The sequence below is a fragment of the Saccoglossus kowalevskii genome, chromosome 8 (genome assembly GCF_978046115.1).
Source record: "Saccoglossus kowalevskii chromosome 8, keSacKowa6.1, whole genome shotgun sequence".
NCBI classification, from domain to species: Eukaryota; Metazoa; Hemichordata; class Enteropneusta; family Harrimaniidae; genus Saccoglossus; species Saccoglossus kowalevskii.
Window position 1 is genome coordinate 12,789,449 of NC_140648.1, and position 15,356 is coordinate 12,804,804.

General features: G+C 35.0%; 1 protein-coding gene and 2 long non-coding RNA genes across 3 annotated transcripts; all 3 read right to left on the bottom strand.

Moving 5' to 3' along the window:
- Nucleotides 1–4,754: 4,754 nt before the first annotated feature.
- LOC144343232 (uncharacterized) lies at nt 4,755–6,348 on the bottom strand. The gene is made up of 3 exons (XR_013418916.2): nt 6,324–6,348; nt 5,987–6,201; nt 4,755–4,852 (listed from the first exon to the last, which is right to left on the bottom strand). It is a non-coding gene; the product is annotated as an uncharacterized LOC144343232 (long non-coding RNA).
- Nucleotides 6,349–9,256: 2,908 nt separating this feature from the next.
- Nucleotides 9,257–11,036, bottom strand: LOC144344985 (uncharacterized). Its single transcript, XM_078006724.2, has 2 exons — nt 10,723–11,036; nt 9,257–10,589 (listed from the first exon to the last, which is right to left on the bottom strand). Exons 1-2 carry the CDS (start codon nt 10,937–10,939, stop codon nt 9,361–9,363), a joined length of 1,446 nt encoding a protein of 481 aa, XP_077862850.2. The 5' UTR covers nt 10,940–11,036; the 3' UTR covers nt 9,257–9,360.
- A 1,702-nt stretch (nt 11,037–12,738) lies between these two features.
- On the bottom strand, nt 12,739–14,994 carry LOC146739316 (uncharacterized). Its single transcript, XR_014930152.1, has 3 exons — nt 14,942–14,994; nt 14,644–14,728; nt 12,739–12,822 (listed from the first exon to the last, which is right to left on the bottom strand). It is a non-coding gene; the product is annotated as an uncharacterized LOC146739316 (long non-coding RNA).
- Nucleotides 14,995–15,356: the final 362 nt, after the last annotated feature.

The window sequence follows — 15,356 nt, forward strand, 5'->3', positions numbered from 1 at the left end:
TCATTCACTGGGTCAGATGTATATATAAAAACATTTCTAGTTGCATTATGAACAATGGGGTTAGCTCTGGTTATATGAATATCAATAGAGGCACTAGGCAAGGATTTCCATTATCGCCTTACCTATTTTGTATCACAGTCGAACTTATGGCGATTGCAATTAGAAATAACAATGACATTAGAGGTTATCATATTCACGCAATATGCGGATGATACCACTGCCCTCTTGCATGATCTAAATTCTGCCAAATCGTTAATTTATGTTATAAAAAGCTTTGGAAAAATGTCTGGTCTTAAAATTAATTATGACAAAACTATGTGGATTGGTTCACTTCGTTACAGGAAAGACAAACCATTGGGTATTAAATGGCCTGACACGCCTATCGGGATACTAGAAATATATATATCGTACGATGAAATGCGATCAAATGAATTGAATTTTCAAAAAAAGAATTCTAGGAAGAATACAAATTGCCAAAACTTGTATTGTCTCTAAATTCTTGTTTCCCGACAATTTATTACATGTCCCAAACAATTATGTCAAACAAAAACGAAAAGGTGCGTAGAGATATATTAAATCTGGATCTTGATGGGGGTGGTTTAAGAGCTCCGCACTTGCCAACTATGATTGCGTCATCACAAATCATGTGGTTGAAACGATACTTAGTGTCTTACCAGGATTGTCCACAATTATATGCATAAGTATGGTGGCTTACAACTATTTTTATTATGTAAAAAACTACAAGACTTCTAAGTTGCTCAAGAAATTTTGTAAAGAATCACTTGCCGATTGTGAATTTGAAGATTTACTAGATATCACTAGATCATTGGCAAACCTGAATACACTGCTACAAGTCATCACCAGAATTTAAAGTGTTTTTGGAAGCTATAGTTTACAACACTGCTGTTTGTGCTATATTTGGGCCAACTGATGATATACATAAACTACTTGAGTTTTTGCTTGATGATGAGGATGTGTTTCGCCGAAATGTGACATATATGACAGATATGCATAGCAAAGTACCAATAATTTTTGATTTGATGACAAAGGTTGACAGTCTTCATCCTTGTGTACAAGGAAGGCATTATTAAGGAATTAATGGTAATTTCATTGAAACCATTTGAAAAAAGTCCACATGGCAAAATACCTGTCGATAATGAGGCTGAATCAATGGCGTTTTATCCAAATCTTATATTTTGTTCTGGAAGAGGAAAATATATATGTGGCAGATAAAATTCTATGAAATCTGGATGTGCAAAGAAACGTCGTGGCCATGTGTCACTACTACCTGGAATCTTCACTGTTTATTGTCAACACGGTAGGTTTTATTATTATTGTTTTTGCCTGTAGGTTAGACAAAGTTTTAAAATAGTTATACTGTATCTGAAAAATATACTTGATCTTGGTACAAAATGTAACGGTTTTTTATCTACATGCCTATTTGCATATCTTTTACACCATAGATGTTATTTGTTTTGATATAGAATATTAATGAATATTTGCAAAACAAAAATAATTATTACTCATTTAGTGATTTGTCATCCTTTTCAAGGTATCTGTTATGGATACTTGTGAGTCTCAAAATGTATGTCCCTTTCACAATGATTAGGACAAGGTGAGTTAATACATCATGTTGATTGACTTTCATGAAGCAATTTCAGGTGTTTCAGGTTTTGTGTGTATAGTTCATTCAGTTGATTTATATTATCTATGTTGTTCAAAATATTACAAAAGACGACAAAAGACATAATTGTATACATTTGTACATCAGTTTCTTTTAGTACTTACTTGTCTCTAACAAAATGAATTCAACATATATTATACAAATTCAAAATAGAAAATACTAAATGCCCAATTCAATTTCTCCTATCAGTAACAGCAATCCACTCAAAATTTACAACTTACCACAATGTCAGTAAGTATAACAATTTAGTACTCGCCCTTTAACAAATAGGCCAAACATTAGAACTGTTAAATGGGTCTACGTATTAAGATATACCACAGAACAATCTATGTTTAGTTCTCAATACAGGAATATGAAAAAACTGAGCGCGCGGTATGCTGAATAGTGCGACGGAAAGGCCAAATCAGTCGCACAGACAATGAAAACGTCAAAACACACGATAAGCGCTAAGTAGCCAGATTCATTGAACAATCAAGAGAAAATCACTATAAATGCAACAAGTTATTCACTGAATCCGGTACTCCCGAAACTCTTCACTGATAGTGTACTCTAAAGGGCGGTAAATTCAAAGGACGATAAAATACACTATGTCGTAACAAAAAATTTAAATTATACGCTTCATTAAAAACAACTGATACGGGGAAATTACTAAGGAACCTTAGATTATAAAACATATGGCATGCACTTATTGAAATGGGTCCAACTGAAGTTTTTTATGGACACAGTACTAGTATACGAGACTTGCGTATCTTCAACGGCGGTTATGTTGGTCCACAAACTTGATTTCTTCGTGCACAACAAACGATGCTTGAAACACTTCAAATGATCCGGAATTTCTGCCACATCCACGCCGAGTTTCTCTGCAGCTTGATTATTGACTTTCCGAGCACATAGTCCGTCAAAAATGTAGAAATGTTTCGGAGACTTCTTGTCGCACGTCAGCTCACAACATCCGCAATGACAACCGCTCCCTTTGTCTCGCTCTTACTATGCTCGTACCAATTGCAAGAAGGCCGGGAGTCCAATCTAAAATCCCTGCAACTCTAAATATGAAAACCCTAACCACAGCCTTCATCCCTTGTCTATTTCTTACACTAGATACCAGCCGATACCCCCCCCCCCCGCTCATAGGGAGTGCGGACAGTTGATTGTAGTTCGTGGGCTTCCTGTGCCCTAACTGCGAAATTTATGTCATCTAAAATTATAATAGTACTATAAAATAATACAACCTTTGGGACAAAAAAACAACAACAAAACAACGCGCTGACACAGTACAAAGTCATAAACGGTGCGCAGCAAAACCCTCTACAAAAATCAACTGGTCATCATGTCCTACGCGTGTTGAAATCATGACGTCACTCACATAGCAACTTTCCAAGACCAACTTGTCAACAAAAGTCACGCCGTTCAGCCCGTACTGCATCAAAGTAAAACGCACTCATATATATGAAAACACAAGAAAATTCCCTATCGAAGAAATAGCATGATAACGAACATAAGAAATACTGCTTGCTCTTAGGAATATATGTACAATATAATAACTCAAAAACTTGGTCACCAACATAAGTTATGCAAATTATCCTTGACACCAGAAAAACGCAAAACAAAACGCGCTGGTTAATATAACTCAATATGCTTGGTACTCTCCAACTAAATAATAAAAATAAGGGGCTCGTTCACAATACAAAATGAACTCCTCTGGGTGATTTTAAACCAATCATGTGTGGCCTACCTACACTAATATCCTCTTTTGAGGACAAAAAATTAAGCCCATGGGTTAATACCCATTGGCGCAACTCGACAGAAGTCGTGGTTACACATGCATCATATTAAAGTGTTGCTAGTCTTTTAGCCTGAGACTACTAGCACAACTAGTACTGTAACTTTATAAGTACTCAACATTTTTATTAAAATTGTCATTCAATATTAATTATTGCACTCAATAAACAACATTGAATAAATGTTAGTTTCAGACTACTTTCTGGTCATGGCTGACAAATACTGAGTTTGATCCAAATGTAGCCGAAATACAAACCAGTACTGTGATATAAGAGATACACTTGTTTTTAGTTTTGCTATGAAAACAAACTGTACCCGTTAGTCTGTGCTCAGGAACGATGCATGGAACAGACTAAAAAACACTGATTAAATTTGGCCCATTGTTAAGGTCTAGATCTTTAGCACAGGCTAACAACGAGTGTGCGTGAATGTTTAGCTCAGGCTAAGCGTCCAAAACATTTGCAGATTTACTACATTTGCTTTGCTATTTTTTTATAATTGTAGAACTGAAACATATACATTCCTAGTTACTGTACTGAGTATTCATTGTTAAAATGGCTGAACACTTTTGTATATTCATAGCAAGATTGGGCGTTCCACAGCCTACGGCAACCACATTTTGTTCCACGCGTGAACGTAATTGGGTCTTTCTGATTAGACCAAATCTTAGTCTGTACTTCATGTAGCGTGTTTGTTGAATAAACAAGATTACACGAGTTTTTTCTGTACCAAGCAAGTCTCGGTGCAAATGTAATTTGCATCATCAAAATGATGTCTTCATCACAGAGCTCCACCTACCAATTTGAATAGTGGATGGTGGAAGGAGTAGGCACAGCCGACCAATTTACTTTGGAAATGTTGAGGAGAAACTCAACGATAGTGGCATGACTTATCTGGATACTAGAATGATAATTAGTGAATGCAAAACGTTTTGAGCACATAAAAAAAATTCATTTTCGTTCACTATGTATTTTGTAGTCTGCCTGGAGAAGATTGACTGACTGCATGACTGATCAACCTGCTTTATACTTTGCAACACTGTAAACAAAATGAGTAGCAACACATTTTGCATTCATGGTACATTTTATAACTATAACTATGCTTTTAGTGACATAATACAAATCTAAATTGTTAAGAAAAAAATAGGTTTTAATTCTCAATATTCAATATTATTTATACAAAATGTAACTCACTTTGTAATTGGTAATGTCACATAAATCTGACATCTTTGTCCTCATCACCGGGAAATGAATCGGAATGCAGGCCCGCACAACGATAGCGCCACCATGACAAACAATGTTCGCATTGCAACATTGATTCGTCTCCTTTGCGGATATTGTAAATTTCGCCATAACATATTATTTGCAGTCTTCATTAATGGATCTGCGCCTGTTAATAATAATAACAACAATGATAATTGCAAGAAATAACAAAAAACAATGCCATTAAATAAATTTTATTCAGACTAACATTCTTCACACTTACTAACTATCTCACATGTACAAACGTTTACTTTTCCATTATAAACAAGTCTATATCCAGGTACTGTACAGTGCTGAATTACAGTTTGCCTCAGCATTGAGGAAAGAAACCTTAAAATTTGAAATTAATTAAGGAGAGACAAAACACATTTATGCGCTATCAAAAAACGGTTATTGTATACAATTATTTGACGCGCATGTACCCTTGATGTACAGCTTGTGTATGATTGTCAATGCAATTTGTTATTATATGCTTCAATTCTTGAAAAGTCTGGATTGACATTTTCCATTAACTCTAGCATGTGGGCATGTATTATAGGACAATACGATCAAAGTTTCTTCATATGTCGATTTAGCCAAGATAGATGATATTTCATAATAAGAAGGGTTATCATCCTAGTGAAATAAAGACAACAATGAGCTATATTTAGTAGCATACAGACACATGACACAATGTTATAGACTGGCAATGTGATGAATAGTTTTTTTGTTACTGTAGACTATATGCGAGATAGTGATAGACTTTCAAAATCATTCTAATTTGTAGAATGCGTTTCACCCGCACCTACACAGCCAAGCAACACAACATCGTTTTGATAGGTAAATACACTGGTAGCCAATCGTGATAGCCAATTATTGAGAACACCCAGCCAATCTCTGTATCTGAAACAAGCTAAACAACAGTTAAACAGTATCTTTTTTGAGTAGCAGATTTTTCACGAGATAAATAGAAACGTCTGTAATAGAGCCTGTAACTTGTCCTCCTCCAATTAAATAACGAATATTACAATATCCATTTTTCTTTAAAATAAAATTTGTATATATTAAAAATACTCAAAAACATCAAGGAACATCAAGTATTTAAATTATTTGTTCATTCATTATTTTCAATTTGATGGAATTCACTAGCATACCATTTATTTTTCTATTTACAGATGATTATAAATAAAGATGATGAAGATAATAATTAAATAATTTAAATAAACTATTCTGTTAATTTTACATTTATATTAATAAATAAATTGTAGTTGTACTATCATACCTGTAACAGCAGGTTAATCTGTTGCATGGTTGTCACTTGTGTTTTATTAACAGTTTTCCTTTTACTTTTTGTTCGTGTTGCCTGGCTTGATACTTTCGTTAGTTGTTTAAAAGACGATTGATTGACATATGTTGGTTGTTCTGATGGAGATGGCGCTTGAGTAGATTTCATTGATCTAACAACCTCTAGCAACTGATTTTGGCATGGTCTCTTACCTATAAAATGAAAGAGAAACGTTTCATAACAGTTAAAAAACATATACATTAGATAAAAAAAAATGTTACACACCGAAAATAACAAGTTAACATTATAATGTAAGCAACGTGTCACAACAAACCGCTCGCCGCCGCCATGTTCGCCAAGTAATCGCAAGCAGCACACAGAGAGGTCAATACCCGAGATTCACTGTCAACCAACGCGCACAAAGTATAGATCTGCGCGAGAATTCGGTACTTTGATCATGATACTTCCGTGAAAATGCAACTTGGATTTGCTAGGCGGCGAACGTAAAAAAATGAAGATATTTTTATCAAATTTTTGCACTCATATTATTTCATTTTCGGCTCCTGTTCATTCGGCGGGTTCGCGAAACAAGGGATAAAAAAAGTCTGGCCTAATGTCTATGTATTACAGATATGTTAATAGAGGTCTTTCACGTGACGTCATTAACCCGGAAGTCGGCCATTTTGGAGGTCCTACAATTGTGTCGTCTGCGTCGTCTGTGTCGTCTGCGATCATAACAATAGTACGCGTAAATAGATTGATTGTTTGCTAGTGTATCTGTTCATTTCCTTCAGTCATTTCCATTTACTTCTTTCATTGCAAACATGTCTGGCTCTAAATTGAAACCTAAAAATGCTCTCTGTCTGTATCGTGAAACACTTTCTGGTGCAGAACAGCTACGTTATGAAGCAAAACTGTCTACTATTGGGGGCTGTGACCCTTACGTGGTTGATGCTACTAAATGGTCTGCAGACGTCGCCTTGTTACCGTCCGTGACATATCCAGATATTGTGAATTACCTGGTTTTCAATCCTAGCCCTTACACACTGGATGACTTAAAGTGTTACAAAGGTCTTGAAGCCTACAACCAATTTGTTTCCGGTTGGGTGAGAGAAATGAAAACATTTGTGTGCAATGAAAACATTGTAGTATCTGCTAAGGTGAGCACTAATATATGGCATTGTCAGTATTTTTAATAGTCCACTGTTTTCTCAGTCGTGGATGTCCTTTTGTTAAGAGATATATGTCTGTTGAAAATCTCGGTCTCAGTCTGGTGTGTTTTCTATTAACTATAACGAAACATTACAATTGTTGTACATCTTGTGCTTTGGGGCTTCAATTACCTCATATTTATTTTTTTACACAGGTCATGCATTCTCAGAGAATGAGTGAGAAGCCTCTACAGCCCTGGATGATAGCGAAACAAAATGGTAGTGTTCTGTGTGCTCATTGTAACTGCATGGCTGGTCTTGGGGAAACCTGCACCCATGTGGCTGCAGTTCTGTTTGCAGTGGAGGCTACTGTTAGGATTCGAGACTCCAAAACAGTGACTGATGAAAAGGCATATTGGCTTCTACCATCATCTTTGGAATCTGTGACATACAAGAAAATGAATGATATAGACTTTACATCAGCCAAAACAAAAAAGAAACAGTTGGACTTGGCATTACAGACGCAAACTCCCCTGGCTCCAAAAACACCACTGGCTACACTTAACAACATACCACAACCAACAGCTCAAGAACTACAGTCACTTTTCAATGAGTTTCATCTAACTGGGTCAAAGCCTTCACTGCTCTCGTTGGTTCAGCCATTTGCTGCTGGGTTTGTGCCACATTCCAATGATTCCATCACTGCAGATGAAAGTTACCTACCAGCTTTAACAACATTATATGATGTCAACTATAGCAACTTAAATTATAAAGAGTTACTGGAGAAGTGTTCAACAGTTCAAATAACAGTGACGGAACAACAAATAAAAAATGTTGAGTCACATACTAGAGAACAGGCTAAATCAAATAGATGGTTCCAGTTTAGAGCAGGCAGAGTAACTTCATCAACGTCCAAAATAGTATGCAGAACCAACCAAGACAGCCCTTCGATAAGCCTAATATCATCCATCTGCTATCCAATGCTTTCCAAGTTTTCAACTGAGGCCACTAGATGGGGATGTGAGCATGAAGACACTGCCTTGCGTGAATTTTTCGAAGTGATGTCTCAACACCATGAAAATGGGCATATAGAAAGAAGGGGACTTGTAATTTACCAAGACCAGCCATTTATTGCAGCTTCCCCAGATGGTGTTTTCATTTGTGACTGCTGCAGTACATCTTGTATAGAAATCAAATGCCCCTTCAATCTACGAAATGAAAATCTTGATGGCTGTGATTACCTGAAGAAGGAGAATGGCGTAGCAACACTTGTGAAAGATCACAGTTACTATTACCAAGTCCAGACTCAGTTGGGTGTATGTAATTTACAGCAGGGGTATTTTGTAGTTTGGACTAAGAATGACATGCACATTGAAAGTATAATGTTTGACGAAGAGCTTTGGGTAACAATCTGTGAACATTCAAAACATATATTTTACACCGCAATAATGCCAGAACTTCTGGGAAAATTTTACACCAGCAATCACAAAGAAGTCAGCAATGATGGTGCAGCCTCTACGTCCAATAGCAATGATGATAATCTGTATTGTTATTGTAACCAAGAAGAACAAGGCAACATGGTTGCCTGTGACAACACAGAATGTGCTCTTGTCTGGTTTCATTTCAAATGTGTTGGAATTAGAAATATACCAAAGGGAAAATGGTTTTGTCCTGACTGTAGGAAACTACCAGAATACAGGAGGAAGAAAAGATTGTGTGATGCAGCCATATTGACATTATGAAACAGTACATCTCTCAATGTTATGTAGTCAATATTTATTTGCATTTTTTCACCCAGTATCATTCTTTTATATATCCAATATTTATTTACATTTCATTACAAAATATGATGCAGTCAATATTTAATTGCATTTTTTCACCCAGTATCATACTTTTATATATCCAATATTTATTTACATTTCATTACTAAATATGATGCAGTCAATATTTATTTACATTTTAGTGAGTGTGCCTCCAATGTTAAGCAATATTTTGTTTACATTTTTATTATTTCCAGTACAAGGCAGCCAATGTTTATTTTTATCCATTTTTTTTAATTTGTACAGTAGTTTAAATTCTGACATTTAGAAAAGAAATTATGACACTGATAATGCTACATGATATCAAGACAAAATATTTTATTTCATATTTACAAAAGCATGCTATTAAGTGGGTGTACATAAAAAGTGTAAGTACCTGTGAAATATGCCTGAATATTGTTCAATTAAAATCTACAACAGACTCAGAGAGGTTTGCTAATGAACAACATACGTGTGCTATTTTGTCTACCATTGTTGTACCCTGGTCATCTTTAGAAATAAATAAATTGATTGGAAGAGTACTACCCAGTATTGTATATTTCTGTCGCACCATTCCAATGACCCTTTCCACATGAATTCTTACATTAGCTATTTTTCTGGTTGTTTCAACATCAACTGCAGACAATTGGCTTTTTCCCCGGGTGAATGCAGGAATCTTGAGTTCTGCACAAACAGAACAAACACTCTCCTGGATATTAAAACCACGATCAGCCAGTATCAAATCTCCTGGTAATAAATTGTCAAGAATGCCACTATTTTCTGTAATGTGTTTGTCACTCACTCTACCACCCCAAGCTCTAGACAAAAATGACACAGTACCCTGTGGTGTAATGCCCAGCAAAAATTTGGCTGTATTGTGGTGTTTATAGGAAGACCATGTTTCAGCACGTGCTTTCAGATTTGATGGTCTTTCTATAAACACCTCAAAACAGTCAATAATTACTGCACATCTAGAACCACAATGCTGTTTAAACTGCATTGGCATAGTCATCTTCAAAGTCTCCCTATCTGGCCAAAAAACGAATGGTTTTGTGCGAATGTACATAACATTAATAACTGAAGTTATAATTCTTGACACTGAAGCAGGTGAAATGGAAAACTCATAGGCTAAAAATTGTACTGACAAATTCAATCGAAGTCTCATTAATGTTAACATAAACATTCTAAATTTGTCTAAAGACGTACGAGGAGGTAAGTGTTGTTCTATGAAATTGTACAATGAAATTAAAATGGCAAATGAAGAGATGCCAGTAAAAAATTTTACTTTTTCATTGTCTCCCTCTAAGTCTACCTGTGACATTTTATTTGTATATTTAGAAAGTTGTTCTTTCAATGATTGGTTTTCTGTTCTTAGAGCTTGGAGTTCATTCTCCATTGATTTTAACATAGAGGTAGTTAGGTCTGTTTGAGTGCCAAACTCAGTTGTACTTGTAGCGTTTTCCTTGTTTTCCAACGCCAACCCCTCTTCCACAATGACGATCTTTTCCTCTGCTTTTCTTTTCTGTCTATTGTGGAGCCTATTGTACCTGTTTACTGCCATTGTTTGCTTCAGAACATTCTCCCTGTGCCCGACATTGACTGTTGGCACCCAGTTTGGGTTACCTTTGTCATAGAGCCGGGCCTTTTCACCTGCGGGAGACACAATAAAATACACTTGATTATCATATTATCGATTTTCTCTACCACCAATTCCACTGGGTTTTATCAAATTTCAATGCCTGGTGATAAATAAAATTGAAATTGTAAACAGCGAGAAACCTACCACCAATAAAATGTGCCGAGCATATTCTGATGTTACCCATGTTTCGGTTTTCAAATTTCTGTCCGAGGCTAGCCAGCCATTCTCGTCGCCTTTCACTACTCAGATTTTCGCAATCTTCGCCTTGATTTACCACTACTGCTGGTAATCGATAAAATTGCAAATGTTTGTCCCGATCTTTTCGATTTGTACATCCAAAAACTACACATTTCAAAACCATTTTTGAGAAGACGATCGACCTTGTGTTACGCAATAACAACAATACGAATGAAGGCCTCCAAGATGGCGGCGCGTCTCATTGTCAAGGGAACAATGACGTCAGTGAAAGACCTCTATAGCATTTCAATATTATCACCCTATTATTCTAGTTTTTGTAAATAATATAAAAGTATAATAAATTCTTCAGGCATTGATATAGTTGAAATAAAAAAGGCTGTTTGTAAAATTATATGTAAATTATTTATTTTCACTTCAGGGGTGATTAGAAAATATAAAATCCAACAAAAATACCTTTTTATTTACATGCAACATTAAGTACCATTGTTTTGTAGTCTATGCTAAATGTTCGTGAATGTTAAATTTCTTAGCCCGTGCTAACGAGATTATTAAGATTAAAAATATTTTGATTTTGTTGATTTCGTCTTTCTATTTGAAATACTGCTAGGTTCATATGGCAGCATATTATTGGCGTTCATGTTAGAGATCTTGGCACATACCGAACGATGTGCGTGAACAGTCAGGAACATTGACACATAACAACCAATCACAAGACTGGTTACGAACCACATCGAGGTCACGACTCGGTTAGCCTTGCTCAACTGGTTCGTAACCAGTCTTGTGATTGGTTGTTGACAAATGCTGAACAGGCCACTCCTCCAACTGTGCCGTGCGTTCGGGCAAACCGTTAATTATTTGCAAATGAAGTAAATTTGGGTAGTTTTCTTGATTTATTCTGCAGATATAGGTAACATATAGGTAAGGCTTTGGCGAAATTTGAAAGAGCAACTAATATTCTTCAACCTGGTATTTTTTATAAATTTTATTTTTCATTCTGTTCGTCTGTTTTTTCCAGTTTAAAAAATATGAGCTGGCTGGAGCCTTCATCTCTTGTCTATTTCTTACACTAGATACCAGCCGATACCCCCCTCGCTCATAGAGAGTGCGTACAGTTGATCATAGTTCTGGGCTCCCTGTGGTATGGACATGACGATGAAGTGCAGCTAGATATTGCCCGATGCTGTAGTTTATACAGTTATGAGACAAGCTGAAATAGAACCCTTGATAAGGGGTTTTCATTTAAGCGGCTGAAGCCAGCATGTCAGAGCAGAGTCTATAAGAGGGTGTATTGAAGCCGAATTCTGCACTTTCATTTTTGCTGGCTTTGATAATTTTTCTGAAGCAGATGAGGCAAAGATGGATTGTTTATATATAAAGTTCAACTATAACATAGTTGTTGTTTTAATGCTAAATTAAATGACATGCATTGATTTTGCATTGCATTTTTTAGGTAAATAAGCATGGACATTAAGCTACGGATCTTGCACATACAGCTATAATATATTAAGATGTGGAAAATAAGATTAACACTATAGAATTTCATGCTTTTAGGCAATTGAAATGCATAGCAGGAAGCTTGTATCTATTAAAATTGGATGCAAAGTGAGAGGCACACATCTATGACATATCTACAATCACCAGCACCATTATTTTATATATGGTTATTCTTACCTTCAAGTAATTGTCATCAAAAATAACCTGTTGAAAGTTTAGATATGTTGCACATCAGAATTCATTTGAACTATTAAAGTTCACTTATATCTAAAATACTATGCTAATGTGATAAACTTTTGAGATTGTAAACAATTCATACTGTCAGATTATAGATATCAAAAATAATAGACTCACCATAATGTTTTGTTTGTATACTAACATTATCTAACAGTAATAAATTAATTAATTCAACGTGAATCAAAACCTGTGATAAAAAAACAATAAAAATTAGATCCACAATACAACTAAAAACTTACCTGTTTTTTTCAAAACATTCATTGAATGAATTTTGAACTTCTTTGTTATTATTAAACTCTCTAAATTCTGGAGAACCTAGAAAATTGTTAAACAAGCCATGCATGGCACAGTCCCCGTTAGTTATCAAATATAAGATATATATTTTTTTTATAGTAATATAGCTGGAATATAACCATGTCAGGAATATGATTATGATGATTGTTTAAAATGAAAGTCTGATCGTCAAACAAGTACTTGTCTATATTGAGAGATATTGCTCTGGAACAGCATTAATTAAAACAAAATCAGCCATTTTAAATACATGTATATATCTATAACATGATGTATAACGAATATATAAAATTGGAACATAATCAGTCAAAACAAGTCAGAGATATGGGTATAGAAGCCCATTCATTAAAACAAAATGGCCGCCAGTCAGCCATTTTTAATCCGATCTGAAAAATAAAATTACGTGCATCAGGAACCTGCTATATTAAAGTTTGAACAAAATCCATTCATAAATGCAAGAAATGCTTGATATTTGATAATTTTTTTAGCACTAAAATGGCCGCCATTAGCACAAAAATGGCCGCCATTCGGCCATCTTGAATCAGATCGTTGAACAAATTGATGTTCATACGTATAATATGATGTATGTGTGAAGTTTGATTATTATTATCCAGGCATTTTTAAGATACAGGTCCGGACGCACAAGGGTCAAAACGGGGACTAAAAATGTGATGTCTTCATGTGAAGCTTGTCAGTACGAGAGCATTTATTGTTGTCCAGTCACTACAATCCTCATATCAACTTATTTTCTAAAGGCCAGGTAATATATTTAAGGGTATTTACAGGTGAAAATGGAGGCACGTTTGATCAGCTAATATGAAAAACAATACAAAAACAAAAACAAGTATGAACTAAGTTCTGGTTTGTTTGAATACATGCTTCCTTGCTATATAAAGGCAATGTTCTGCATTATAACACCATGGACCACTACTGAATCTCTGGATCAGTGCACAAGGCCCCCTCCCCAAGAAAAACCTGAATACACATACCAAGGTGATAAGTTAATGGATATGTAGCAGGCAAACAAGTCACATAAAACAGTAAGTTACCATACTCCAAAAACAGAGTAAAATTTGAACTGTTTGTCCTTGGCATTAAGCTCAAACAAAAAACAAAATGCTCATTTTAATAGTCACAGAAAACTAAAATTCAATCTTCGTACAATAACATTTTGTATTGAAATACTTGAATTGTGAATGAAGTATGAACTTTGCATTATGTGTAGTTTAAAGTTGAAGGGTAAATGGAAGACAATTTTAAAAGAGTTTGTACATAAAGAGAAAACACATGATGCTATGCTTCATTTTAAATTTTGATATTTTCTCTACTAGGAACAATAAAATGCACATATTTTTAATGTAAACATTTGTGAACATATTCCCCCTCTACTGCATGTGTACAGAACAGTGTTGGCTGCAGTGGATTGTGGATTGTGTGCAGCTAGCTGAATTGGCAGCTGACTATGTATTATAATGCTGGACATTCCCTTTAAAACCAAACACAAACAACACCTTTCGCCCTAAAACATACTTTTTTAATTCTGTATTAATTATTCCTTTGTATTCAACATTTACAATCCACAAATTACTGTGTTGCTGCATTTTAAGAACTTTACCATGACTCGCTTAATTTTCCGATTTAGTGTAAGCAAAGGCCAACATAAACTTTAAGCAAATAAGAAACAAATCATGTCTAATAGATAAAGGTATAAATTTTGTACTACTTTTCGCTTATGAATATATTATCTGATAATAGTTTGTAAGATATTTTAGGGGTTAATTGTGAACTGACTGCAGGTATGGAAAGAATTGAGAACAAAGTAAATTAAGTAAAGTAAGTACTCACCTTCAAAATAAAGCCCTTCCTTTCTTTCAGTTTTCTGAAATATCAAGCACACTCTAGCATTGGTCTTTTGAACCCAATTCTTCACCTAATAAAATAAATGCACGAGATACAATTTAGAACTAAATCTTCCATGTATTCTGCAACACTTCAGTGATTCGCATTATGTAAAGTGGATATGTAAAATTTATGCCACATTTAATAATCACAAAAAAAGCAAATGTTGATTACAGCAATTGGAGGACTAACACTGGACATGTGACATATGATGGTAAAAATAATAGAAACTGTTATCACTCACTCCTAGTCACAGATTTTGAAGTCCTTCCCATGATATCTAAGAACAAATCAACATAATAATCAAAGAAAGCTTAGAAAGAACTCCTGTGTGCTGAGAGTATTGGAGACAAGATACAATGCAACAGACCATCTATGTACCAAGTTTTATTGAAATGAGATGATAATTATGAAAATAATGGATTTTACCCCAAAACTAATCAAGTTTGCACATTGACCTAGAGCATCTATGTACCAAGTTTCATTGAAATTTAATAATCAGTACTGTAAATATCCATTACGGGAGCAAGACGCTAATAACCTAGCCACAAAAAAAAAAGTTGCTAAGGCAGTTACTCGGGTGCGATAAAATATCGATGTCTTGTGGAGTTTGTTTATACTGTTTTTGAATATGGGTCGTAAAAAGTTAGATAAGCTAA

Bases quoted from the DNA above. Each gene is read 5' to 3' on its own strand.
- LOC144344985 (XM_078006724.2), bottom strand. From the start codon at position 10,939: ATGGTTTTGAAATGTGTAGTTTTTGGATGTACAAATCGAAAAGATCGG. The intron at 10,590-10,722 runs GTAGGTTTCTCG...TGTCTCCCGCAG, and splicing joins CTCGGCACATTTTATTGGTG to GTGAAAAGGCCCGGCTCTAT.